This window comes from Trichomycterus rosablanca, chromosome 24 (genome assembly GCF_030014385.1).
Source record: "Trichomycterus rosablanca isolate fTriRos1 chromosome 24, fTriRos1.hap1, whole genome shotgun sequence".
NCBI lineage: Eukaryota > Metazoa > Chordata > Actinopteri > Siluriformes > Trichomycteridae > Trichomycterus > Trichomycterus rosablanca.
The window spans coordinates 7,445,686-7,472,528 of NC_086011.1; the positions used below are offsets into that span (position 1 = coordinate 7,445,686).

A 26,843-nucleotide genomic window follows, 5' to 3' on the forward strand; every position below is an offset into this window, starting at 1 on the left:
GAATAACGTTGAGGCCTAAACTATATATCTAACCATGTATATGTTTACTTAATATATATATATATATATATAACTATTGACTAAATGGCTTTTATCATATTAATCACATTTGAACCTTTTTGTCTCTTTATGATCTTTCACATATTTGCTAATTTGGCACATTAAAATAGCTACAAAGGTGTATTAATACGTAGATTCATCTAATTTTAATTATTAACTGCCTTTGAGGTTATTCTGACTCCTATGGCTTTCCATACTTCGTATTTATTCCACCTGAAATAACCCATTTGTGACACGTTCCTCAAATTTTACCACCTGACAAGCCGACAAACTTCAGCTCTACCTGTAACTGGTGTCTGATTATTCACAGTCCAAACAAGTCTGATGTCTGATGCATCCAGCATTCCTCTACCAACAGGTCTGGGATCAGTCAGTCGATGCTGACAGATCGGTGATCGTCTTCATCCTTCGCTTTCCTCGTCCTCCCCTTTGGTACCTTTGCTCCAGCGCTGGAAGCAGTGAACAGTGGAAGCCAGGAAAAAGCTGGCCATGATGGCCGCTATGGATACTGAAATGCCAGAGAAGATGATGATAAGGAAGTCAGTGAGTGTGAGGGTGATCTGGCACTCCCGAAAGCTGTCCAGGGAGAGCTGACTGAGAGGCACTCGGCGACCATCGGTGGGCAAAGAACACTCCATTGCCTCCATTCCTGTAAGAGGAAAACAAGAGTTACTGGCACTCTAGTACAGATATCTAGTAGAAACAAGTATGACTCTCAACCTTAAATAAATTGTTAATCAGCTTGTATTGTTTATTGCTGAAAAATGTGTAGTATTGATGTCAAATATATTTAATATGCAGCCTGGGCGATTGGTGGTTTGTGTAGGAGACTAAGGACAATGTGATCAGGGTGTGTCCCTCTATACACAAAGCTGATCCACATATTAACTCGCCTCATGGAGGTGAAAAGATGCAGTCGGCTACTGCACACGTGTCGGACGGGGTGTGTGTGTTAGTCTTGGCTCTCCTCTTTCAGGGTGGAGATCAACATCAGTAGAGCGGAGGCATAATGCAATCAGGTTTTTAATATTTATAATTTAATATAATCGGGTTTTCAATTTAATATATAACATTTTTAATGTGTGTTTAGGATAACAGTAGCCCAAACGAGTCCCAATACACAATTTTAGCAAATCTAACAGGCTAGTAAATAAACCTGCAGATAGAAACAAGTGGGATTGTATTATTATAATAATAAATTAAATATATTATCTCTCATGAATTGAATATGGAAAATTATGTGCTTAAAATGTAGAGCTAATCTAGAACGCTACTACAAGATGAATCACTACAATGATCATGGTTTGGATTTACCTGGATCTCTACAGTAATTACTACAAGAAATGTTCAATATACTTTGTTTTAATCATATAACTCAGTGGTCCCCAACCTTTTTTGCACCACGGTTTCATATAAGATATAATTTCACGGACCGGCGGGGGCAGAAGGATTTAACCATACTAGTCACAAATGATAGGAAACAAGCTTTTTTCTCTGCAATGACACGCTGCTCCCCCCTAGGGGTGATAAGAGACAATAACACCCAAAATGTGGAAGCAAGGCAAGGCAAGGCAAGTTTATTTGTATAGCACCTTTCATACACAGTGGCAATTCAAAGTGCTTTACATAAAGAAAAAAATTTATTAAAAGCATTAAAACATTCCTGAGATCTAGAACCTCAGAAAGACTTCTTGCAAACAAGAGAGAAATTAAGAACATGAAAAATTAAAAGAAAATATTGTAAAATATACCCTACAATTTGGGAAATACGAAATTAAAACAAGAGAGATAAGCAATTAAAACATGAAAACTAAAAGAAAATATAGTAAAATATACACTACAATTTAGAATGTACACTACTCTATAAAAATTATTATTAAGAGCATGAAAAACTAAAAGACTAAAAGAAAAACTAAAAGAAATATGAAAACTGCTTTTCTAGTGATCTCAAATTACTTATTCTTTCAGTGTGGCTCGGTAATAAATGACCCATGGAACCAGTACCGGTCCGCAGCCCGGTGGTTGGGGACCACTGATATAACTGTAATAGCCCAGAAATATAGGCATCCTGAAAGCACACACCAAGAGCACAGTCATATTTGCATAAGAAGGTAAGAAAAAGAAGAAAGGTACCTTTACAAAACCTTTTTTTCTTAACTTTGTGTCTTAGCCAGACTGGTGTTCATTTATTAATAACTGATTAAAAAGAAAAGCTACTTTTCACAATAAGATCTGGATATTTTCTTACACAGAAACCTCAAGCATGCTGTGAAGCATGGTGGTGGGAGCATTATAGATTTAAGCTACTTTGCTGCCTCAAGGCAAAATTGTATCACAAAGCTAAATAAAAATCAAGCAAGAAAACAAGCCCAAAAACATGATTAATGTGTAATAAAGTTAATATATGAGCACATTTGAGAACATGTGGTATGGCCTAAACAGGGCTGCACCAGAAATCCTAAAAATGTTTAATATATTCAATATGTTTTCCTGTAAATGAACGAATAAATGATTCCTTTCAGCTGCTCCTGTATTCCTCCTATTCATCCGGGCTTGGGACTGGCACAGAGACTGCACTGATAAATGCCCCACCCACCACAATGGGTAGGTTAATGTACCCTCATGTGCTTTCTGTATGTTAGCCCAGCCTAGAATTCAAATCTCCATGCTCTTACAATTCCTTTCTGGACTAAAACAATGCAATAAAAAGGATATTTTGCTTTTATTTGCTTATTTGGTTATTAATAATCCAAAGAATGATCAGATCAGTGTTTTTGAGTAATTAATAAAAGATTCTAAGCCCCCAGAATCTGTCATCCAAGAGGAATTCAGTATATTTAAAAGGCTCTAAAGTGCAGTGTTTTTCAAAGCTGGATTAATACGATTTAATATAATTGGAATGGTATTTTTTACTATCAGCGGCTGAAAGTCAACCGGCTGTACAAAGTGTCTTGTTGACCTTGTCATTGTGGTTGATATAATAGCACTCTTAGCATGCTGATCAGATTATATCTGCCAGAAAGAGACACCACTCAGGTCATAATGAATGTTATTTTATCCAAGAAAAGAAGTAAAATCCTCAAATAACGCGACAGTTATGGCTCTGCTATTAGGAGAAACCTTGACCAGTCATGTGGTGGCATGATAAATCTGTCAGACAGCACGTCCTTCTGAATTTCAATTAGCCATTATACATCATAGCTGCTTTCCTCAGTGTTGTCCTTTGCTGTGCTATATACAGTATGTTCCACGTTACTGGTCGTTTATTAATTTAAGAGGTATAAGCAGTTCTTAAGGGTCTGTGATCCAGCAAGGGCATTATTCTATTCATCAATGAACTGAGTTGTATTAGCCACACCTGATAGATGTTTTCTGTTGTTGCATGACTATGTCCTTGCGATCAATGTAAGGTCTATAAAGACGAGGTTTTATAAGTTTGGTATAAAGAAGCTCCATTGGTCTTTACAAAGCCCTGAACTCAACACCAACTTCAACCCAGATGAACACCTTCAGAACGTATTGGGTTGTTGGTCAGTCCCCTACTTTACAAATGCTATACTATATGTGTTTTCCATTTAGTTCAACAAGCTCATGGTCAGGCGTTCACATACTTTTGACATACATACATGTAGTTTAAAAAAAATAATGAATATTTGAAAAAGCAGTAAGGTATGATTTTAATAGAAGAGAAACGGTACGGGGAGAAGTCTTCATTCTCTCAAAGTTGGTCTATTTGTAAAGAAAGTATGTTTGTTTTGTTTGTTTAATTCTTAACGCCATGTTAGCAGCTATGACTATTATCATGGCCAGCTAATAGCTTGTCTTTAAACGTCAAAGTGGTGGGTCAATGTGCTTATGGTGGTTAAAGAGTTTTAATTGGTGTGTTTATTTTGGTGTGTCCTATGTGGCATTTTGTGTAGATACTTTGTTCTCATCGTTTCATGGGGTATTGAGCTCTATCCGTTTTTATAGTAGGGTGACTCTTGTAATTGAGTTTGTTGGTGGTATAAGTTCCCCATTCTTTTGCCAAGCTGAGGGTTGTATGCTTTTATAATTGGTCTGAGATAAGATCAGATGGCTGGTAGGGGCATTGTTGGATCAGGGATGTTACAGCTTGCTTTGCTGTTAAGTCAAGTGCTTGTTCATTTCCTTTAAGGCCAAGAAAGTATGTGTTGTCCAGAACACAGATCTTCACATAACTAAAATACAAAAGCACAAGACTGAGAGGGAGGATCTACAACCCCTGGCAAAAATTATGGAATCACCACTCTTGGAAGATGTTCTTTCAATTGTTTAATTTTGTAGAAAAAAAAGAAATCACAGACATGCCACAAAACTATCATTTCTCAAACTGTCAACCCTCTGGCATTAAGAAACAATAAAAAAAGAAACAAATATAATAGTTGTGGTCAGTCACAATTGCTTTTTTTTAGATCAAGTAGAGGAAAAAAATATGGAATCACTCAAATCTGAGGAAAAAATTATGGAATCATTAGAAAACACTGCACCATTATTACTTTGTTGCACCACCTCTGGCTTTTATAATGGTTTAAACTCTCTGAGGCATGGAGTTAACTAATGACAAACAGTATTCTTCATCAATCTGCCTTCAACTGTCTCTTGCTGTTGCCAGATCAGCTTTGCAGGTTGGAACCTTGTCATTGACCATTTTCTTCAATTTCCACCAGAGATTTTCAAATGGATTGAGATCCGGACTATTTGCAGGCCATGCCATTGACATTATATGTTTTCTTGAAGGAAAGTTTTCACGTCCTTTGCCCTATGGCAAGATGCATTATCATCTTGAAAAATGAAGTCATCATCACCAAACATCCTTTCAACTGATGGAATAAGAAAAGCGTGCAAAATTTCAATGTGGACTTTGGCATTTATTGAAGACCATCTCCCCTGTGCCTTTACCCGACATGCAGGCCCATATCATCAACAACTGTGGAAATTAACATGTTTTCTTTAGGCAGTTATCTTCATAAATTTCATTGGACAGACACCAAACAAAAGTTCCAGCATCATCACCTTGCCCAATGCAGATTCGCGATTCATCACTGAAGATCACTTTTATCCAGTCACCCACAGTCCACGATTGCTTTTCTTTAGCCTACTTTAACCTTGTTCTTTTCTTTTTAGGTGTTAATGATGGCTTTTGTTTGGCTTTTCTGTATGTAAATCCCATTTCTTTTAGGTGATTTCTTACAGTTCAGTCACAGACATTGACTCCACTTTCCGGCCACTTGTTTCTCATTTGTTTTGTTGTGCATTTCCTGTTTTCAAGAAGTTTTCTATCTTGATGCTTTGATGTCTTACTTGGTCTACCAGTATGCTTCCCTTTTACAACCTTCCCATTTTGTTTGTACTTGGTCCAGATTTTAAACACAGCTTACTGGGAACAACCAACATCTTTTGCGACATTCCACAATGATTTATCTTCTTGAAGGAGTTTTATAATCCTCTCATTTGTTTCAACTGACATATCTTGTGTTGGAACCATGATTCATGACAATCTGCTTTGTGCAACAGCTCTCCGAGGTGTAAGCACTCTTTTTAAACTGAAGAATAATTAGCAAATCTAATCTGCTGCAGATGTTTTGTTTTTAAACTGCAAATGACAGAGTGATTCCATAATTTTTTCCTCAGATTTGAGTGATTCCATATTTTTTTCCTCTACTTGAGCTAAAAAAAGCAATTGTGACTGACCACAACTATTATATTTGTTTCTTTTTTTTATTGTTTCTTAATGCCAGAAGGTTGACATTTTGAAAAATGATAGTTTTGTGGCACGTCTGTGATTTTTTTCTACAAAATTAAACAATTGACAGAACATCTTCCAAGAGTGGTGATTCCATAATTTTTGCCAGGGGTTGTAGTTATATACAGCTTTAAACTGCTGTTTGTGTGGGATTGGATCACTAGCACAAATGCAGTAAGACTCTTCTTATGTGCATCTAATGCTCATCGTTGCAATCCTTTGTATTGCTGCTATGAACTAGTCTCATCACGTTACCCTCTATGACATACACATCAATTTCATTGTATATTGACAATACTGATTACACATCACATTTTATACCTTCTCAAATAAAGCATTCCAGGTTTGAAATTGAGTGAAAGATTCATTATAAATTTTTAGAACATGTTTATACACCTTACAAAAGTACAAAAAAAGACTTCCAATATTTTCAATGACCAACTTTATTGTATTTTGTAGATATAACACATTTAGAATTTGATACATATTAGTCTATACACTGTACTGTACAATCATCATCTGTTTAATATTCTTAATATTCTTATATGTCCCTTCATTTCACTTATCTTGTCACGTCTGCACTTTAATTAATATATGTAAATAATCTCTATCTTGCACTTCTGGTTAGATGCTTCTGCATTTTGTTGGCTTTGTACTTGTTTACTCTGCAAAATGACAAAGTCGAATCTATTCTAATCTAATACACAGTCTGTGGTTGCCATTGTCCAATTCTATTCAAAACACTTTTACATTTTTAAAAGGGAACAGACCAGGCCTGCAGGTATAACCATGGGCTTTCCAGGTAGAGACACTGCTTTGATGGCAGCATGTGTCTCTCTAAAATCCCTGTATACCCATGCCATTTTGTTCCCTTTGCCAATAACAGTATAGAGTATTTTGTGTCTGTGGCAAAAAAGCCAAGTAATTGTATACCTTTATCTTAATGTAATACAGTTTGTTTGCATTTACCTTACTTAAAGCTGTAAAACTATAAAATATAGCCACATGGGATCATGAGTTAACACCTAACAGCTAAGGTGATCTTTTAGTTAGTAAGAAAGTAAACACAAACAAACAGGTGCCTTAAGATATGTAAATATTCGATACCGAGAGGAAAAGGCAAAGTAATGTATCGGATTGAGTGATTCGAGGAGTCGAATCCGCTCAAATAAACTCCCGCTAAGGGAAGAGTTAATCCATTAATAAAAAATAAAAAAAACTATCTGGAGCGAATAAGAAAGAGCGCTAGGTGGAACAGCGACCGTGGACAGTGTGTTAGCTACTCGGTCCACCAACACACCGCCTCACAATCGCAGTCCCAATGCATCTCACTCTGCCCTAAGTAAAGAGTCTAATAGAGAGATGACTCGGTTGAGGAGTTAATTCAGATGCCTTAAGATAAGTGTAAGAGGGTTTATTTCTTCTTCTTTTGTTAGCGTTTTTTTTTTTTTATATTTCTTCTTTTTTTGTTAGCGTCCTAGGCTAAATAGCGGATTCTCTTAAAGTGTAATAAATATACATATACAAACCATTTACCTTACCGGCCAAAGTCAATGACTCGGCGTCGCGTAGCGGAGTCGGCTCTCTTAAATAGAATCGAACGCAGCTGCAACGCATTAGTGATAATGAGCGCTGGCGATTGTGGGTTTTGTAGTTTGTTTAGAACTACAACGGGTATTTTTGCGCTTCCTGTAGTTATGGTAATCTGACCTTTACACTTTAAGGTTCAAGATAATTAATACATTTTTATTGCATTTTATCAAATGTCCCAACTTTTCTGCAAATGGGGATTGTTAAAACAAAATTAATAAATTAATTTATTTCATTTTCATTATTTTTTTATTATTACTTACCTAAAACTACTACTACTACTACTACTACTAATAATAATAATACTGACTGAAAATCTATTAAATTGATTCACAGCACCACATGTACACCGATTTAACAAACTGCATTCACACACGTTTCACAGTTTCAGCGCTTGTGGGTTTTGTAGTCCAGTTAGAACTACAACAGGTATTTTTGCGCTTTCTGTAGCTACGGGAATCTGACCTTTAAACTTTAGGGTTCAAGAGAATTAATACATTTTGATTGCATTTTACTTACTTTTCTGCAAATGGGGATTGTAAAAATAAATTAATAAATTAATTTTTTTTAATTTTTTATTATTACTTACTTCAAACTATTACTACTACTACTACTACTACTAATAATAATAATAATAATAATAATACTGACTGAAAATCACTGTCTATTAAATTGATTAACATTTATCACATGTACACCGATTGACCAAACTGCATTCACACACATTTCACACTATTAGCACTGCTGATTGTGGGTTTTGTAGTCCATTTAGAACTACAACAGGTATTTTTGCACTTTCTGTGGCTACGGGAATCTGACCATTTAACTTCAAGGTTCAAGAGAATTGATAAATCACAGATTCTTGTTTTTATTGCATTTTATCAAATGTCCCAACTTTTCTGCAAATGGGGAATAAATTAATTTATTTTATTTGTATTATTTTTATGACTACTTAAAAAACTGCTACTACTACTACTACTAATAATAATAATTATTATTATTAATACTACTACTACTACTACTAATAATAATAATAATAATGACTGAAAATCACTGTCTACTGAGTTGATTAACATAAAGGCCCTTCCAGCACTTCTCTACTTGACAGCACCACATGTACACCAATTGAACAAACTGCATCCACACACATTTCACAGGTTATTTTTTGAGTTTTTGTAAGATGTAACAATGCACTACCCATTAACAGTTTCCCTTACTTTGACATTTGACATTTTTGTGGCTCTTTCAATGCTGAACGCCTGAGGCAATTGGCTGTCATGCCTAGCGTGTCCTCTTCTTATCCCCGGTCCAAACTGGTCTTTTTATAACCACTTTGACAAGACATCAAAACCTGGCAAAATGAGATCACCTACATAAAAGTACCCTAACAGATGGTAATTACAGACTGGTAAATGTCAGCAGAACTCATATGATTAGAAAAAGCTATAATGAGGCCTATTGGGAGTAAAGAAAAACTCAATTTTTAGGTTCTAGCTCTATGATTAGTAAGTATGGCCTCATTGATTTTCTCTTCACATGTGATAGGAGTGGTAGCAAAACAGCCTTCGTGTGATGGTCTATACTTAAGTGTCAACCACGTTCGCAGGACACAAAAAGAGATAAATGGTTTCTATTTATATTCACACCAGTCTCTCCAGTCCACGCTCATCCCTTAATGATTCTAAAGCACTCGGGACTATTTGCTCTGCAAATCAAATAATGTTATTTAAATTACAAATTAGTTTCATTTGACTCTTTAAAGTCTAGGTCTAAAAGTGGACGTCTGGACATATCTAGTTGGTACTCATTGTAGATTAATGTACTCTGAAGCTGTGCAACAAGCTGGGTTTGTATGTGAATTTGAATGTTTTCACCTTTCAAAACATGCTAGAATGTGGATTGGCAACTCTAAATTGCCTTTACCTAAAATAAACTGGTTCATATGGTTAAAATGAAGTGGTTGTTATTGGACATTTTAATAAATACATAGTATATTGTAGAATAAGCAGCTACTTTTACATACACTGATACACTGACATAACATTAAAACCACCTCCTTGTTTCTACACTCACTGTCCATTTTATCAGCTCCACTTACTATATAGAAGCACTTTGTAGTTCTACAATTACTGACTGTAGTCCATCTATTTCTCTACATATTTTTTTCACCTGCTTTCACCCTGTTCTTCAATGGCCAGGACCACCAAAGAGCAGGTATTATTTAGATGGTGGATCATTCTCAGCACTGCAGTGACACTGACATGGTGGTGGTGTGTTAGTGTGTGTTGTGCTGGTATGAGTGGATCAGACACAGCAGTGCTGCTGGAGTTTTTAAATACCGTATCCACTCACTGTCCACTCTATTAGACACTCCTACCTAGTTGGTCCACCTTGTAGATGTAAAGTCTAGAGGTGGTTTTAATGTTATGGCTGATCAGTGTATATATGACAAATAAAAGCATTCTATTCTATTTTAACAAGCTTATGGTGGAGTGTCCACATACTATGTGCCATGTAGTGTAAATGTCTTAAAAACGAGGGATTCTAAGCTTAAATTTGCCCTTTGTTTGTCAATATATGACCTATAAATCTTCAACCATGCTGTTGCAACTGAAATACTGCCGTTCTCTTCTCATGTTCTAGAATTTAACTCTTTCTTACTAACACTGAGGGCATTAATTACAAACAGAGGAAATAAAACATTGGTAAAACTACCAATCTATTTTTATTTTTTAGTGTAGTATTATGTCATTTTTAATACATCGACAGATCTGTGGAGGTCAAGAGCTTGATTGAAGTGGATTGAAATAATATAATCAGTGGCTTGATCTGAGCAATTCATAAATATCTGCCTCCCTCTCCTAGAAGAAAGTAGAGCAGCTAATATTATTGCGACTATATAAATGGAAAGGTTAAAACTGGTAACCTAATTGAGAAGCAACAAAAGCAAAGTCTTATTTTCAGTCTAGTGGTGTATTTGCATAATAGATGTTTAATAGATGTTTTAAATAGATGTTTAAAGGCTTTTACAGTACACATACAGTACATGCCAGCATTGTCATACTCTGCCATACTCTGGCTTCCAAAATTGGTAACTGCACCCCTGTGCACAAAACATAGTCCATAAAGACATGGTTTGGCCATTTTGAGTGAAAGATCATAATCCTAGTGTACACATTTGGAATAAATTGTAATGGCAGTTGGGAGTCAGGATTTCTTCTCACATGCTCCTACGCATAGTTTACAGTTTGTGTTTGTAAGAGGGTGGTGAGGATGCACCGGCTCAACTCACAACCAGCTGATTTTGGATCCAAAAGCAAAAGTGATCAAATAACTATATACACCGATCAGCCATAACATTAAAACCACCACACTGTCCATTTTATCAGCTCCACTTACCATATAGAAGCACTTCGTAGTTCTACAATTACTGACTGTAGTCCATCTGTTTCTCTGCATGCTTTGTTAGCCCCCTTTCATGCTGTTCTTCAATGGTCAGGACTCTCCCAGGACCACTACACTGATACTGACATTGTGGTGGTGTGTTAGTGTGTGTTGTGCTGGTATAAGTGGATCAGACACAGCAGCGCTGCTGGAGTTTTTAAACATCATACTGTCCCTGCTGGATTTAGAATAGTCCACCAACCAAAAACATCCAGCCAACAGCGCCCAGTGGGCAGCGTCCTATGACCACTGACGAAGGTCTAGAAGATGACCAACTCAAACAGCAGCAATAGATGAGCGATCGTCTCTGAATTTACATCTACAAGGTGGACCAACTAGGTAGGGGTGTCTTATAGAGTGGACAGTGAGTGGACACGGTATTTAAAAACTTCAGCAGTGCTGCTGTGTCTGATCTACTCATACTCATTGTCACTGCAGTGCTGAGAATGATCCACCACCCAAATAATACCTGCTCTGTGGGTGAAACAGGGTGAAAAGGTATGTAGAGAAACAGATGGACTACAGTCAGTAATTGTAGAACTACAAAGTGCTTCTATATGGTAATTGGAGCTGATAAAATGGACAGTGAGTGTAGAAACAAGGAGGTGGTTTTTATGTTATGGCTGATCAGTGTATATGCGAATATGTAAGGTCACTTGAGGTGGGGTTTGATACCATACAACAGAGCACCACCACTTGCTGAGCTCCCACCAGAGCTATGTAAGCCAGAATCTAGAATCAGAATGCAAAGGAGTCAAGGAATCGACTCCATTTGAAAAGATTCATCTGACAAACTACTAAATCTAAGCAGAGAGAGCAATACATGGAAATGCAACGCCAGCTACTCAATCCACCAACATACTGACTACCTATGACAATCCCCATTCTTCTCTCTCAACCCTGCCTAACAAAAGAATGGGGAAAAAAGTAAAGAATCCAGTTATCAAGCGACTCTATAGATTCAGCTTCAGATCTCTTTTGTAAAGGAATAATACACACACCGGTCATCTACTTTTACCGGTCAAAAGACTTTAGCTCAAATGCTGTTCCAGCTTCTCTTTAATAGAGCAGGAAACTGGTGCACATTACAACTGATGAGCTTCTCAGCTCCTGGGATTTGTAGTCTCGTCCAGAAGCTGCTTTATTTTATGTAAAGGTATTCAGTGGAAGTTAAGATTAGTGTCCATGTGCATCCAATCACGGATAAGCACGATAATCCGAATAATCCAAAGCCTTAGTTGGTCCAGTTATGTAAATGATCTCCATTATGTAAGTCCATAGCAGGAATTAGACTGGGATGATCTTCTTATCATGATTTCTCGCAGGGAAAAAATGCCTCAGCTGCATTTCCACCTACGGCAGTACACCTACTTTAGTCTAAAATGGATTTTATGCAATAGTATGGGACAGAACATGGCATGAGGAGAGTTTAGAGCTGTGTATTAGCTGGATTTTATTAAAATACATTCCTGGTTGTGTTACTGGATAGTAAAATATTCTGTATTATTCTCTAGTTCCCAGAAATCAGTTACAATCCATAACTCTGATTGCTAGATGTGTCATTTTCTTCCCAAGTCTCCTCATCGTACTTCAGTTCTTTCCCAAAACAAGCCAGGTTTATGTTAGTTAAAACATACACCGATCAGCCATAACATTACATCCTTGTTTCTACACTCACTGTCTAATTTATCAGCTCCACTTACCATATAAAAGCACTTTGTAGTTCTACAATTACTGACTGTAGTCCATCTTGTACTCTGCATGCTTTGTTAGCCCCCTTTCATGCTGTTCTTCAATGATCAGGACCCAGAGCAGGTATTACTTGGGTGGTGGGTCATTCTCAGCACTGCACTGACATGGTGGTGGTGTGTTAGTGTGTGTTGTGCTGGTATGAGTGGATAAGACACAGCAATGCTAATGGAGTTTTTAAACACCTCACTGTCACTACTGGACTGAGAATAGTCCACCAACCAAAAACATCCAGCCAACAGCACCTCGTGGGCAGCGTCCTGTGACCACTGATGAAGATCTCAAAGATGACCAACTCAAACAGCAGCAATAGATGAGCGATCGTCTCTGACTTTACATCTACAAGGTGGACCAACTAGGTAGGAGTGTCTGATCCACTCATACCAGCACAACACACTAACACACCACCACCATGTCATTGTCACTGCAGTGCTGAGAATGATCCACCACCAAATAATACTTGCTCTGTAGTGGTCCTGTGGGGGTCCTGACCATTGAAAAACAGAGTGAAAGCAGGCTAAAAAAGTATGTAGAGAAACAGATGGAGTACAGTCATTAATTGTAGAACTACAAAGTGCTTCTATATGGTAAGTGGAGCTGATAAAATGGACAGTGAGTGTAGAAACAAGGAGGTGGTTTTAATGTTATTGCTGATCGGTGTATAAACTACAGTATATGACCAAAATTTTATTTTATTTTATTTTTATTTGGACACCTGTCCATGATCTTGCATGTTGTCTTTTAAGTGCATCCAACAGTTCTTTAGACCAAAACTAAATTATTTAACTTGTGAATTCAGTATTAATACGAATAAGTACAACTGCTTGTTTGGTTGGAATTAAGTTTGCAAAATACAGGTGAGTCATCGAATGTAGGACGATGAAAATTGTAAATTCACCCTTTATTTCGGACGTAATGAGTCATGCGGCATGCCGCCGTGATGCCCTTTTGTCGAGCCCACACAAAGGACAGAGGAAAAGGGCTGGCACAGACACGCTACTCCCTCATGTGAATCCATGTCTTTCACTCAAATTCTGTATTTTTAATGTCAAAACACTGTTCGGAATATCTATCGAGTCAACACCAGCCTGAATTTAACCTGCAATTTGGGCTTTCACAAGCAGATACTGATGTGTTTCACAACTGCTTTAATTTTGATATGTGTGTAAAGGTTAGGGATTGAGGTTATGAGATGAAAGGATGAAAGATGTTTATCTACAAGAAACCATCACTTCAAATTTGGTGAAACTGAACAGACGGGCAGGTTACAGTACAACACACATCAAATTTTATGTATTATGGACAGTAGTTAGATGGTAAAAAGGACTAATCATAGGGACATTTTTATTCAAATAAGCTCATAAAGCTCATAAACTTTATGGAAATTACACTCCCTGACCAATTTATTGGGTCCATTTATCTTAAATATACATTAAATTGCCATTTTATGAGCTATTAGTTTAACATTCAGTTTAGATTCACTTAGTGGGTATAAAATTACTACAGGGCAAGCTGGGCTAATAAGTAGTATGTTGCTGGTTCAAGCCCTACCACTGCCAGGTTGCTGCTGTTAGGCCCTTGAGCATGGCTCTTAAACCTCAATTGATCAGACTGTATACTGTAACTGTAATGTAAGTCACTTTACACATCATAAGCCCCACTAACCCATACATTAATGGAAAGAACCCCCAAAGCACTGACCACTACAGAGCAGGTATTATTTAGGTGGTGGATTTAATGTTATGGTTGATCAGTGTAAATCTCTTCATGAGCTCTTGTTGCTTGGACTGGCCAAAGTAAAGTTTACAGTGAAGGCATCCATGTCTTCCATTTCCCACTTTGCAGCACTAATGCAGAGTTCCAAGTCTAACCCAACATTAATATTTAGGGAGCCGGTTGCTAGAGACATCTGCACTTGATTAGATGTCTTTCCTGGGATCTTATATGACAACACGGATGAGCTGTTGCCGATCCTTTGGAGGAATTTTAATCTCATCTTGACAGATGACAAAAGTGTCCTTGTAGAAGCAGCCTGCATTAAACGTAGCTAGTGACTGATGTATTCACCACAGGATGGTATTGATATTCAATGTCCATTTACTCTCACTGGCTGGTTAGACCAATGAATCTGACTTGAAGTCATGTGAATATCATACATGTTTATGTGTTACATGTAACAAGAAATACATTACGTACATACTGTATATCAAAGTCCTATTATAAATGGTCTTTCTTCTGCTCAAGGATATAGTAATGACAGTAGGGTATAAATCTTTCAAAAAACATATAAAATAAGGGTGTCACTGTTGCCTGACAGCAACAAAGTCCTGGGTTCGATTCCCAGGTAGTGTTAGTATGTTCTCCCTGGTTTTCTTCCAAAGTTTAAAGACATGCAATCAGGTTAATTGGAGATACTAAATTGCCCTAGGTGTGACTGCATGAGTGTTTTTGCCCTGTGATGGACTGGCGACCCGTCCAGGGTGTTTCCTACCTTTCGCTTAGTGAACTGGAGCCACCACGACTCAATGGTAAAACAGACAATGAATAAAAGAACTGGACCCACCACCACCCAATGGTAAAACAGACAATAAAGAAATGAACTGGACCCACCACAACCCAATGAACTGGACCCACCACAACCAATTGAACTGGACCCAATGGTAAAACAGACAATGAATAAATGAACTGGACCCACCACCACCCAATGGTAAAACAGACAATGAAGAAATGAACTGGACCCACCACAACCCAATGAACTGGACCCACCACAACCAATTGAACTGGACCCAATGGTAAAACAGACAATGAATAAATGAACTAGACCCACCACCACCCAATGGTAAAACAGACAATGAAGAAATGAACTAGACCCACCACCACCCAATGGTAAAACAGACAATGAAGAAATGAACTGGACCCACCACAACCAATTGAACTGGACCCAATGGTAAAACAGACAATGAAGAAATGAACTGGACCCACCACCACCCAATGATAAAACAAAGTGCTGCATCTTTAACCCTTGGTCAAATTTTTTTTTTTTTTTTTAATTAAAGTTATTCAGTGTATGTTTTTGACTTCTAATGGCATTGAGGTTTACAGTAGGGTCAATTGAATTCCTTTAAAATCTGTGACCTGGAACGTGTTTAAATTAGCCCCAACTCATTTTACATTTCAGTCGATATCCGATGAGCTTCTTGATGTTAATGTATAGCTTTCATTTTGTGTAACACTGAGGGCAGTCAAGTTGATTCCAACTCCTGTCAAGCATGTGGATAGTATTTCTCTAGAACATCCTGTCTTCTGTTTGGGTCTCCAGTCTAATTAATGGCTCATTCGTTGCTCTTTTAATTGTATTCATCCATCTTGTTGCTGGCCGTCTCTTTTATCCACTTCTTTATCCATCAACTCTTCCAAGCATAACTGTCTTTAAATTCAAATGAACTGGTTAATATTATATTATATTGTTCTTTCTGTGTGGAGTTTGCATGTTCTCTCAGTGTCTGTGTGGGTTTCCCCCAGGAGCTCCAGTTTCCTCCCCCAGTCTAAGGACATGCAGATCAACTGAACACCTACAAAGAGTGCTAACACGGTATACGTTCCTAATAAAGAGGCCAATAAATACACTCATACCAGAACATGAAACACTACCATGTCATTATGATGTCTCTGATGTCATTGCAGTGCCATGGTGTTACCCAAACAACGCCTAGTAAATGGGGCACATGGGGGTGAGAAAGTGCTCAGAGCAACAGATGAGCTACAGTCAGTAATTGCATACACACAAAGATCACCGTATGGAAGGTGTAGCCTATGTAATGATCTATAAAAGTGTGCAGTGAGTATATATTTAAAATATTCGATACTCTTACGTTTACACACTACAGTTTGACACCACAGTGGATATAATAGATGTGCTGACAATACAATATGCAAATTAAATGTTACTCTTTCATCCTATTGTACATAAAACCCAAACATAATGGAGATTGAAATGCCTGACAATGCTACAGAAAGAGAGAAAATGAGCCTGGGTGACCCTGACTGAGTGGGCTGAGTATTAAAAAGGAATACAGAACAATGGACAGAAAGGGAGAGCCGTGCTCACGTGTAAACTGGCGAGCGTGTGTGCGTGCACGGGGTGGGGGGGGGGGGGGGTGTTAAGCGTGACTCACTTGAACAGGAGGGGTTTCCCTCATGCGGGGGACTCACCGTCATGTGGCATTTTCTCTACGCAGGAGCAAAACAAAGACTGCACACCAGTACTGGTATGAAACCGAGAACACAGTTGTGTCTACATATGCTTGCTAACCATATCATTCAAAATCATAGGCATTAAGAGCTGGTGTCTCTTTAATGAGTGATGCTTGCTAATTTTTGCATCAATAACTTGGGGTCTGTCTGAAAACCTAGTGAGCTGCCTTGATGCCTACTGCCTAACTAGGCAGCTGCCTAAGTAGGGGGGATTCTAATTAGACATCGAGCTCATACGTCTGATTATTTAGTCACACTACTAAGACAGCGATTATGGTGATTACGCCATCACAGTTTTAGCTTACTAAGCTAACACAGTTAGCCTCAGGCCATTCAAATCAGACACATTGAGTACTGACATAGAGCAGTAGTGTCTGGGTCCCAAAAGGCATTCCAATTTACACCAAAGATGTCTAATGGAATGAGGTCAGGGCAATCTTGGCAAACCATTTTAATGGCTCTTGCTTCAGGGATGAGTATTTGTCATCAAGGCTGTAGTGACAATACACAGTATATTGGAGGAACTCAACCAATATTATATGATCAAACCCCCCCCCCCCCCAAATATACTGATGTAAAAATGATAAACAAACATATTCCACTCACTAGCTTTGTGTAATGTTAGAATTTGTCCTATTACTTTCTTACATTTTTGGCATTTAGCAGACGCTTTTATCCAATGCGACTTACAGTACTGTGACAGTATACAGTCTGAGCAATTGAGGGTTAAGGGCCTTGCTCAAGGGCTCAACAGTGACAGCCTGGCAGTGGTGGGGTTTATACCAGCGACCTTTTGATTACTAGTCCAGTACCTTAACCACTAGGATACAACTGCCCATCCGTTGTTGATAGTGGCAGAAATGTTTTAAAAGGCATGAACCCCCCATCTCCATAAATGCCCAAACCCCCAATTTCTCCCAATGTAATAACAGACATTTACAGTGCACATCAGGAAAACATTAAATAAACGGTTTGAAGGTGAGGTTTCTCTCTTAAACTGGTAAAGTAAATTTAGAGCAACCTAAATACCTAAATAGAGAGTGAGGAACACTGCTTGTGCTGGTCAGGATTATGTAGACCAATATAGACCAATGTAAGCCCAATATTAACGGATTTGATACTCCAAATGTGCTCTAGGCTGTCCAAGGAGCATGAAATGTGTTAAATACTGGTCCTCAAGGTTTAGGTAGTATCAAGCCTCTGTCATGATAGGGTGTGCCGGACCCAAACCTCTGTACAGCTAGTATAAGACAATGTTCTGTGATGATTATCTTCTATTGTTAATAGTACTCATATCTTAAGACCAAGACGTAAGTAATTCCTATTTTCCCAAAGGGAAATATCATGGTTAAGGCCCTACCTAATTCACAGCCGTGAATATTGTGTCACAGACCCGTAAAATAAGCCATTTCCTGGGTAATATGCAATTTGCTGTGAAATCAAAAATGTAAGGTTTGTGTTTAGTGATTCGTAGTGTATGAAATATGAGGAGCAATATGCAATATGTCCTAGCAATCATACAGCAATTAAGTAAGTGTTCTAGACTTTTCTGTGGTGTTGTGTGCTGACAATGTTTGTAGTATGTGTGTTTACACATTTAGAGCATTTTGTCCCTTTGGGGATTCCATAATCAATGGAAAAATGTGCTTCTCTACACACGTTATCATCTCTGTGTAGTCTGTGCTGCACCTCAAAAGAACAAACCAGTAAAGTAATATGCTCCCGATAGTTTGTCTATGTAAAGTTTATTTCTTTCTTTATAAACTCTACACTCTAAAGACGCTCGGTTAAGTCTAAAGCAGCTGAAAACACGACTCGGGTAACTGAGTGTGGAAAACTCCCAACCGATTCTGTGGACGCATAAGGGGACGTCAGAACACGGACATCATTCAATTTTTGAGTGTTATTTAATGACTGCCATGAAATGTGGCACTATTTTGAATTTAGTAGGGCCCCTTAACCTTTGGCCATAAAGAGCTCTCATGTTGGTCAATTTCACATTTGAAACCTCTAAATCTTCTCACACATCACCACATTATCTCCACTTGCTGATAGCTGATAAGTCAATAATTAGTGAATGGTAATTAGATAGCCTCTATAGAGAAATACACAGACTGACCCTGTCACATGAAACTCCCTTTCATGCTAGCCTGAGCCTGAATGCAGCCTGACTGGCAGTGCCACAGATCAGCCGTGACGCAGATGTCTACGCCGTTCAGCCTCCCTCATGAGACAGAAGCTACAATTTAATCCAGCTCTGAGATTATTGTCCTGAGATTTTCCTTCCTCAGGATTACAGAGTGCCCATCTTGATTTGTCTCCAAATTATACATGTACTTGGCCACGCTTAACCCAAACACAGGGCCGACAGGAGTGGATCATGTTTACACTCGTTCACCAGATAAAAGATTCATGCCAGTGGCTAGTGGTAAACCGGGTATCTCACTTTCCAGAGGTGCTTGTTGTCAAGCATGTTAATATACTGGTTAAGCAATGTATTTCAAATCTAATATAATATTTTATCTAATATAAAATGTGGTCCGATTTCCATTGACTTAACAATAACAAATATTTTCTGTAGCTGGTAATCCAAATTTCTAGAATATTTGATACATTTGATACCAATTTGTTGTTTTCTTTGCATAAAAAGCCTCTTCAGGACATGCCACATTGACTTGACCAATCATTCATTGTCAGTTTTACCTCCACTTTATCACTTTTTAGGGTCGCCATGGGTCCAGCTCATTGGGCAAAAGGCAGAAAGCACCTGAACAGGTCACCAGTCCAACACACTTATACCTAAAGTATCTCCAGTTAACCTGACTGCATGTCTTTGGACTGTGGGGCAGCTGTAGCCTAGTGGTTAAGGTACTGAACTAGTAAGTAGAAGGTCGCTGGTTCAAACCCCACCACTGCCAGGTTGCCACTGTTGGGCCCTTGAGCAAGACTCATAACCCACAATTGCTTAGACTGTATACTGTAAGGTAGGTAGCACTGTTGCCTCACAGCAAGAAGGTCCTGGGTTCGATCCCCAGGCGGGGCGGTCCGGGTCCTTTCTGTGCAGAGTTTGCATGTTCTCCCCGTGTCTGCGTGGGTTTCCTCTGGAAGCTCCGGTTTCCTCCCACAGTCCAAAAACATGCAGTCAGGTTAATTGGAGACACTGAATTGCCCTATAAGTGAATGGGTATGTGTGTGTGTGTCTGCCCTGAGATGGACTGGCGTCCCATCCAGGGTGTTACTGTGTGCCTTGCGCCCCTATGAAAAGCTGGGATAGGCTCCAGCAACCCCCCCCCTTCTCGCAACCCTAATTGGATAAGTGGTTAAGTAAGTGAGCGAGTGAGTGAGTGTATACTGTAAGTTGCTTTGGATAAAAGCGTCTGCTAATGCCGAAATTGTGAATGTATATATAAGATGAATATGATTCCAATTTCATCCCAATAATTTGGGGATTATTCTATTTTCAGCATGGCTGTGCACTTATTTACAAAGTGAACTCCAAAACTCCTGCAGTTATTTACACAGAGCCCTGATTTCAACACAATCGGACGCCTTTGGAAGGAATTAACATTTTATCAGCATCTAGCCTAACCCTTACAACTTGCTCCTATTGATTAAATGGCCACAAATTCTTACAGACACATTTGGACGTCTTGTGGGAAGCATTTCCAGAAATGTGAAGGCTGTCCAAGTACAGATTAATGGTGGTGCTTTTAAAATAAAATGTCCATCAAGGTCATGGTCATATATATTCCACATATTTTTGGCCATATAGTGTATATTGTATAGAAATCTAGAAAAATAGTCTATTACAGCCAGTCACTAAATCAGTTTCTTTACTTTAAGCCACAAGTTATCATGGGTGGCCATAATAAATGGAAAATGTGCAGTCTTCTGAGATGAGCTATCTAAGGTTTTATCAGAAACTCAGCTGTTCAGTTTAACGGGGTAATAAACCTTCCCGGCGACACCAGAGCCAATGTCATAACCACTTTTTGATTTAAAAGCTCATCTTTTTCAATGCCAAAGGCAATTTAGTGGTTTCCTTATCTATGTAGGAGATCATTCCTGCAGTGCGGCATTAATTCTGTTTATTAGTCTATAACCACTGATGTACCACTGCTATTTAGTCACGTATACCAACCTTGGGGCAATTTAGAGCAGCCGATTCACCTTTGTACATTAAAAAACACAGGGAAAACATCGGGAAACATGTTAAACTCACAGAAAGATGATTAAAAGCAAGAATCACTTATTATTTTGTTATTGTATCAGATTTGCATTTTGTATTCCCCTGATGGAGATCAACTACTGTAACCAAACCTGTGCACACATGTATTTTTGTTTATAGCCCTAAAACCAACCACGCACTGGTAGGCAAAAATACTTGGAGATAACATTGCAAACTAATGCATCATTTAATTGCAGAGCATCACCCAAACTCAAGTATGCTCATAAATACTTGGGTTCAATTTAAAGCAGCCAAGTGAGGTCCTGCACCTGCGATGGGAAATTAACTCGTCTGCAGGACACTTAACCAAGGTAGAACGATACAAAAAAGAAACTAGGATTCATTAATGACTAAAAGTAAAAACACTTATAAACAAAATGGAACCAATTCATAATATCGCAGCCTGAAGCGGTAATTTACAGTCACTGAGAAACAAAGACACGCCATGTGATTTCCCCTCAAAGGAATAATAACAAAACACCCCAGCAGCCATAAGATGAGACAGAAATGGAAGAAGAAATTTAGAAGGGCTGGAAAAAAGGACTCCACCATCAGGTTCTCAATCCTGGCAGTAGTAACCAGACAGGTTCCCACAGGTCCCATAGTATTACTATGCCCACTTTTGCCACATTGGGTGATATAACACAAGCACAATCTAACCCATGACAAACTCTGCTTTGAGAACCCATCAGAACCAGCATTTATCTCTAAACTCCGATTATATTGCTCATGTTCGCAAAGGTCATTTTTCTCTACAAGTTATGAAAAGCCAGCAATGCAAAAATAAGCACTACATGAGTTGAGATGAAGTCCGCTAACTCAGTTTGGGAAGTCAGGCCAGTTGGCACGTACACCAGAAGCTTGTTTCTTATCACAGCCCCAGGCCTGCTGCTGCTTCTGTTTGGCGCCTTTGCCTAATGTACTTTATTAAATCCTAAATTGAACTATCTATGATGAATGCACTCAAAGCTCCAACTGGAGCTGTACAATTTTCAATCAATATTCCATGTCTCTATTGGAGTAAAGACCTGAAACTGAATATGCAAACACAGTCTCATTTCTTCCTTATCAATATGGCAGTACTGTATTTGAAGGAAACCATTTATGGCGTTATAAAGGCAAACGTCTGCTTTCTAGTCACTGTAAAAAATAGCAAAGACAGAACAAGGTCATGGTAGTATGTAAACATGCTGAGAGGCAGGCTCATCTGTTCATTCTCAAAGTGAAAGGTCACTAACAGCTTTGCACTGTTTGCTCGTCATGTTTATCTAAAGTTACACCGATCAACCATAACATTAAAACCACCTCCTCATTTCTACACTCGCTGTCCATTTGATATAGAAGCACTTTGTAGTTCTCTGTTTCTCTACATACTTTTTTAGCCTGCTTTCACCCTGTTCTTCAATGGTCAGGACTCTCCTAGGACCACTACAGAGCAGGTATTATTTGGGTGGTGGATCATTCTCAGCACTGCACTGCACTGACACTAACATGGTGGTATGTTAGTGTGTGTTGTGCTGGAGTGTGTTGTGGACTAAGAATAGTCCACCAACCAAAAATATCCAGCCAACAGCACCCCGTGGGCAGCGTCCTGTGAACACTGATGAAGGTCTAGAAAATGACCGACTCAAACAGCAGCAATGGCTGAGCGATCGTCTCTGACTTTACATCTACAAGGTGGACCAACTAGGTAGGAGTGTCTAATAGAGTGGACAGTGAGTGGACACGGTATTTAAAAACTCCAGCAGTGCTGCTGTCTCTGATCCACTCATACCAGCACAACACACACTAACACACCACCACCATGTCAGTGTCAGTGCAGTGCTGAGAATGATCCACTACCCAAATTATACCTGCTCTGTAGTGGTCCTGTGGGGGTCCTGACCATTGAAGAACAGGGTGAAAGCAGGCTAAAAGAACATGTAGAGAAACAGTTGGTTTACAGTCAGGAGTTGTAGAACTACAAAGTGCTATATATGTATAGTGCTATATGGTAAGTGGAGCTGATAAAATGGACAGTGAGTGTAGAAACAAGGAGGTGGTTTTAATGTTATGGCTGGTTAGGGATAAAACACAGACTACATAAAAAACTCAAGAAAAACTATAGAAGTAACCATATACAAGAATTAACCTGGGTCACTGGAGCTGGATGTTAACAAACCATTTACCATCTACAAGTAAATACACCGATCAGGCATACCATTATGACTACCTCCCTAATACCTCCCCAATTTGAGCTACAGCAGCTCGTCTGTTGGATTGGACCACACGGGCCAGCCTTCGCTCCTCATGTGCATCAATGAGCCTCGGCCGCCCATGACCCTGTCGTCGGTTTACCACTGTTCCTTCCTAGGACCACTTTTGATAGATGACCACTGCAGACCGGGAACACCCCACAAGAGCTGCGGTTTCGGAGACGCTCTGACCCAGTCGTCTAGCCATCACAATTTGGCCCTTGTCAAACTCGCTCAAATCCTTACGCTTGCCCATTTTTCCTGCTTCTAACATAAACTTTGAGGATTTAATGTCACTTGCTGCCTAATATATCCCACCCACTAACAGGTGCCATGATGAAGAGATAATCAATGTTATTCACTTCACCTCAGTGGTCATAATATCCTCTTTGTGTATGTGTTCAAGCTAAGAATTGGTTCAGTGTTCCTACATAAACTTGCTATTATAATCTATTTTCACTAGTTAGTACAACCAAGGTTACAGTAAACAAGCTCCTTCTACAACCTTCCTAATTCATTCAAGCAGAAACAGAACGTCAGGGCTGATCATCCTTTAAGCAACAGGAGGTCCATATATAATGAACGTAATAATCACTAGTCTTTTTATACACACTGGCTTAAAAGGACTAGGTATGTAAGATAAAAGTATGGTATACTGTAGATAAATCTATTTAAGGTGGAATTATAAAACATCTGTGTATAGGATACGTGTACCTAACCAGAAAAGCCAGACGACGTCTATACTTTGCTCTCCTGATGGAACAATGTCCTTGATTATGTGTCATTATTATGGAAATCCCATCGTGTTGGGGGAGGGGAAAGGCTGAGATAAATTTAGGCTGGCAAGGCTTTCCTGGGTAACTGGGGTATTACAGTATAAATAGCACTGCTTTGAGTAAACATCATACAAGGCAAGTATATGAGAAGATTGATGTATAGAAAATTAGACACTTACCATTTGGAAGCTTGTGACTGTTTTCCATAAGCCAAGAGAAGAGGCTGGCAAAGTGGCAGTTACATACCCAAGGGTTGCCCTCCAATCTCACCATGCGCAAAGAAGGCAGCTGGCTCAGCGCACCAACTTGTAGACTCGAGAGGGCATTGCGCTCTAGTTCAAGTTCTCGCAGTGAGGTCAAACCTCTAAAAGCATCTTCACTAACCATGCTAAGATGGGGGTTGTTGCCCAAACGTAACTTAATAAGACTTCTTGACTCACCAAAAGTCCCTTTAGGGATCTCTGTCAGGTTGTTGCTGCCCAGGTCCAAGAAAACCAACCTGGACGAGGTGCTTAAGGTTCCCGGCTCGATGTGTGAGAGCGAATTGTTTCGGAGATCCAAGTACACCAAGTCACTGTAGAGTACGAGGAAGTCAGAGGGGATGCGCGGAATCCAATTGTTACACAGTAGAAGCCTGCGTACATCCAGCGGGATCTCATTGGGGAGGTAAGTGAGTCCTCGGTCGCTACAGTCCACCGTGTGAGCGTCCGGGCACATGCAGGTCGTCGGACAGTTTTCCCCTGTTGTCAGCAAGGCGATAGAGATAAAGGCAAAGAGAGGATGGAGTCGGCAGACACATGGCAACATGGTCAAGAGGGTGCAAGAAGCATAGGGAATTTAGGGTGAGGATCAAGGGTATAGGGAGGTGAGGGTCAAAGGGCAGGTATTTAGGAGAGGGGAGGGGAAGGGGAAAAACCCAAAGAGAAATAAAATCAAAGCATACACGGAAGCATCCTGTTGTCCTGGTTTTGAAATTCAAAAAAAGGTCTTGCATTGAGAGGTAAGTGCAAGATATGGAGGCTTTTCTTCTGCGAGACCATGGAGTAAGCAGCTATGAACCAAATAGTGGGCTGCTGGCTTTGATGAGAGAAGGGAGGAGAGATGAACTGTGGGAGGGAGAAAAAGAGAGAGCGAGAGAGTGAGAGAGACAGGGGAGGGGAGATAGACAAAGGTACAAAAAGCTCAGCGTACGACGAGAGGTAAATGGACGGGTTCTTTCTGCCGTTCTTTTTCCCCAGATTCCTCGACCGTGCATGGTGGATGGGCTCAATCGCCCGCCTGTCCGACACAAAAGGATGAAAAGCGCACGCCAGCTCCGGCATGCAGTCTAAGAACTGCGGTCACAACGTGCCTCCGTTTGTCTCTGAGCTCCACACAGGTCTGACAAAGAGCGTAAACGTGACTCCAGGCACTTTCGAGTACAGCATCATGAAGCAGTCTTGATGCTAACAAGAGGACAATTACCAGGTCTTCAGTCTCGTGCTGGAGTGAACTGCAAGCGATTCCTCTGATTCTTTTTTTTCTCCTGCATGCATGTATTCAATGTTATGGCACAGAAAACCAAATATCCAGACAAAATCCCATGAGATTTCATTAAGAGCTGTGAAAGTCCCTAACCCTAACCCTAACCCTTGCCTGCTTGTCAACTGATGTGTTTTAATTTGATATCATCACTTAGTTATGGTAAGGGTATACATATAATGTCACTTCCTAGTGAAAGGTTTGACAATTCATTTAAATACTACATAAACTCTATAATATGCAGTAGATTTAGAAAGTATTCACACCCCTTGACTTTTTGTACGCGTAATTGTGTTGTGGATTGAATTTTTTAATGCGTACAATTGATATACAACTCTACGGGTGTGTTCGAAAAGCTAGTGCGCTCTCTACATAGACGCATTTTACGTCATCCTACGTGCTCTCCCGAGAATGAGGCTGTTCGAAATCCTAGATGCCTTAATAAGCTGTCTAGTTAGGCATCAATGCTATTTTGACTCAAGAACGAGTGAGCATCGGAAGTGTCCTTAGTAATCAAGGCAATCCCAGCATCAAATGTAAATAAATGATTATTGATTTTCAACTTGTATAAACTTGTACAAGTGTTTTTATTTGCAAGTTCGGGCTTGTCAGCGAATTTAACCGTTTTCGGTACACTAAAGGAGAGGTTAGTTGACATGCTAGCGCGCTGTGCCACCCCATTCCATTGGTTTGAATGGCAAGATGCTAAATGCTAAATGCAAAACTTGATGGAATCGCTAAGTAGCGCGTTTGAATAACCTGCTTTATAAGTCAATGACTTATTAGAATCCTCTCTACTGAGGCAGCTGCCTATGTAGGCAGTAAGACAGCTCCCTAGGTTTTCGAACACACCCCATATCTATTAAAAAAAGAATAGAATAATATAACTAATAATAATATATATATATATATATATACACACACATTTACTTTCACTTTTATTTGATTGCAGACAGGATGAACCTGAGATATTTCATGTTTTATCTGCCCAACTTCATTACATTCCAAAAAAGGTGGGACATTAAAAAATGTCCCCTTTGTAATGTGTGCAGCATGTGGTTTTGCATTGTCTTGTTGAAAAATACATGGACGTCCCTGGAAAAGAAGACGTCTTGAAGGCAGCATGTGTTGCACTAAGATCTCAATGTACTTTTCTGCATTAATGCTGCCATCACAGAAGTGTAAATGACCTTTGCCAAGGACACTGACACAGCCATGACAGA

General features: G+C 39.2%; 1 protein-coding gene across 1 annotated transcript; it reads right to left on the reverse strand.

Annotated features, from left to right (window-relative positions):
* Positions 1 to 256: 256 nt before the first annotated feature.
* Positions 257 to 25,125, reverse strand: lrrc38b (leucine rich repeat containing 38b). The gene is made up of 2 exons (XM_062986959.1): positions 24,279 to 25,125; positions 257 to 709 (listed from the first exon to the last, which is right to left on the reverse strand). The coding sequence occupies exons 1-2, from the start codon at positions 24,904 to 24,906 to the stop codon at positions 462 to 464; spliced, it is 876 nt and encodes a 291-aa protein (XP_062843029.1). The 5' UTR covers positions 24,907 to 25,125; the 3' UTR covers positions 257 to 461.
* Positions 25,126 to 26,843: the final 1,718 nt, after the last annotated feature.

Excerpts from the sequence above, each read along its gene's own strand:
- lrrc38b (XM_062986959.1), bottom strand. The coding sequence starts at position 24,906 with ATGTTGCCATGTGTCTGCCGACTCCATCCTCTCTTTGCCTTTATCTCT. Across the intron at positions 710-24,278 it reads CAGTCACAAGCTTCCAAATG|GAATGGAGGCAATGGAGTGT; the intron begins GTAAGTGTCTAA and ends TTCCTCTTACAG.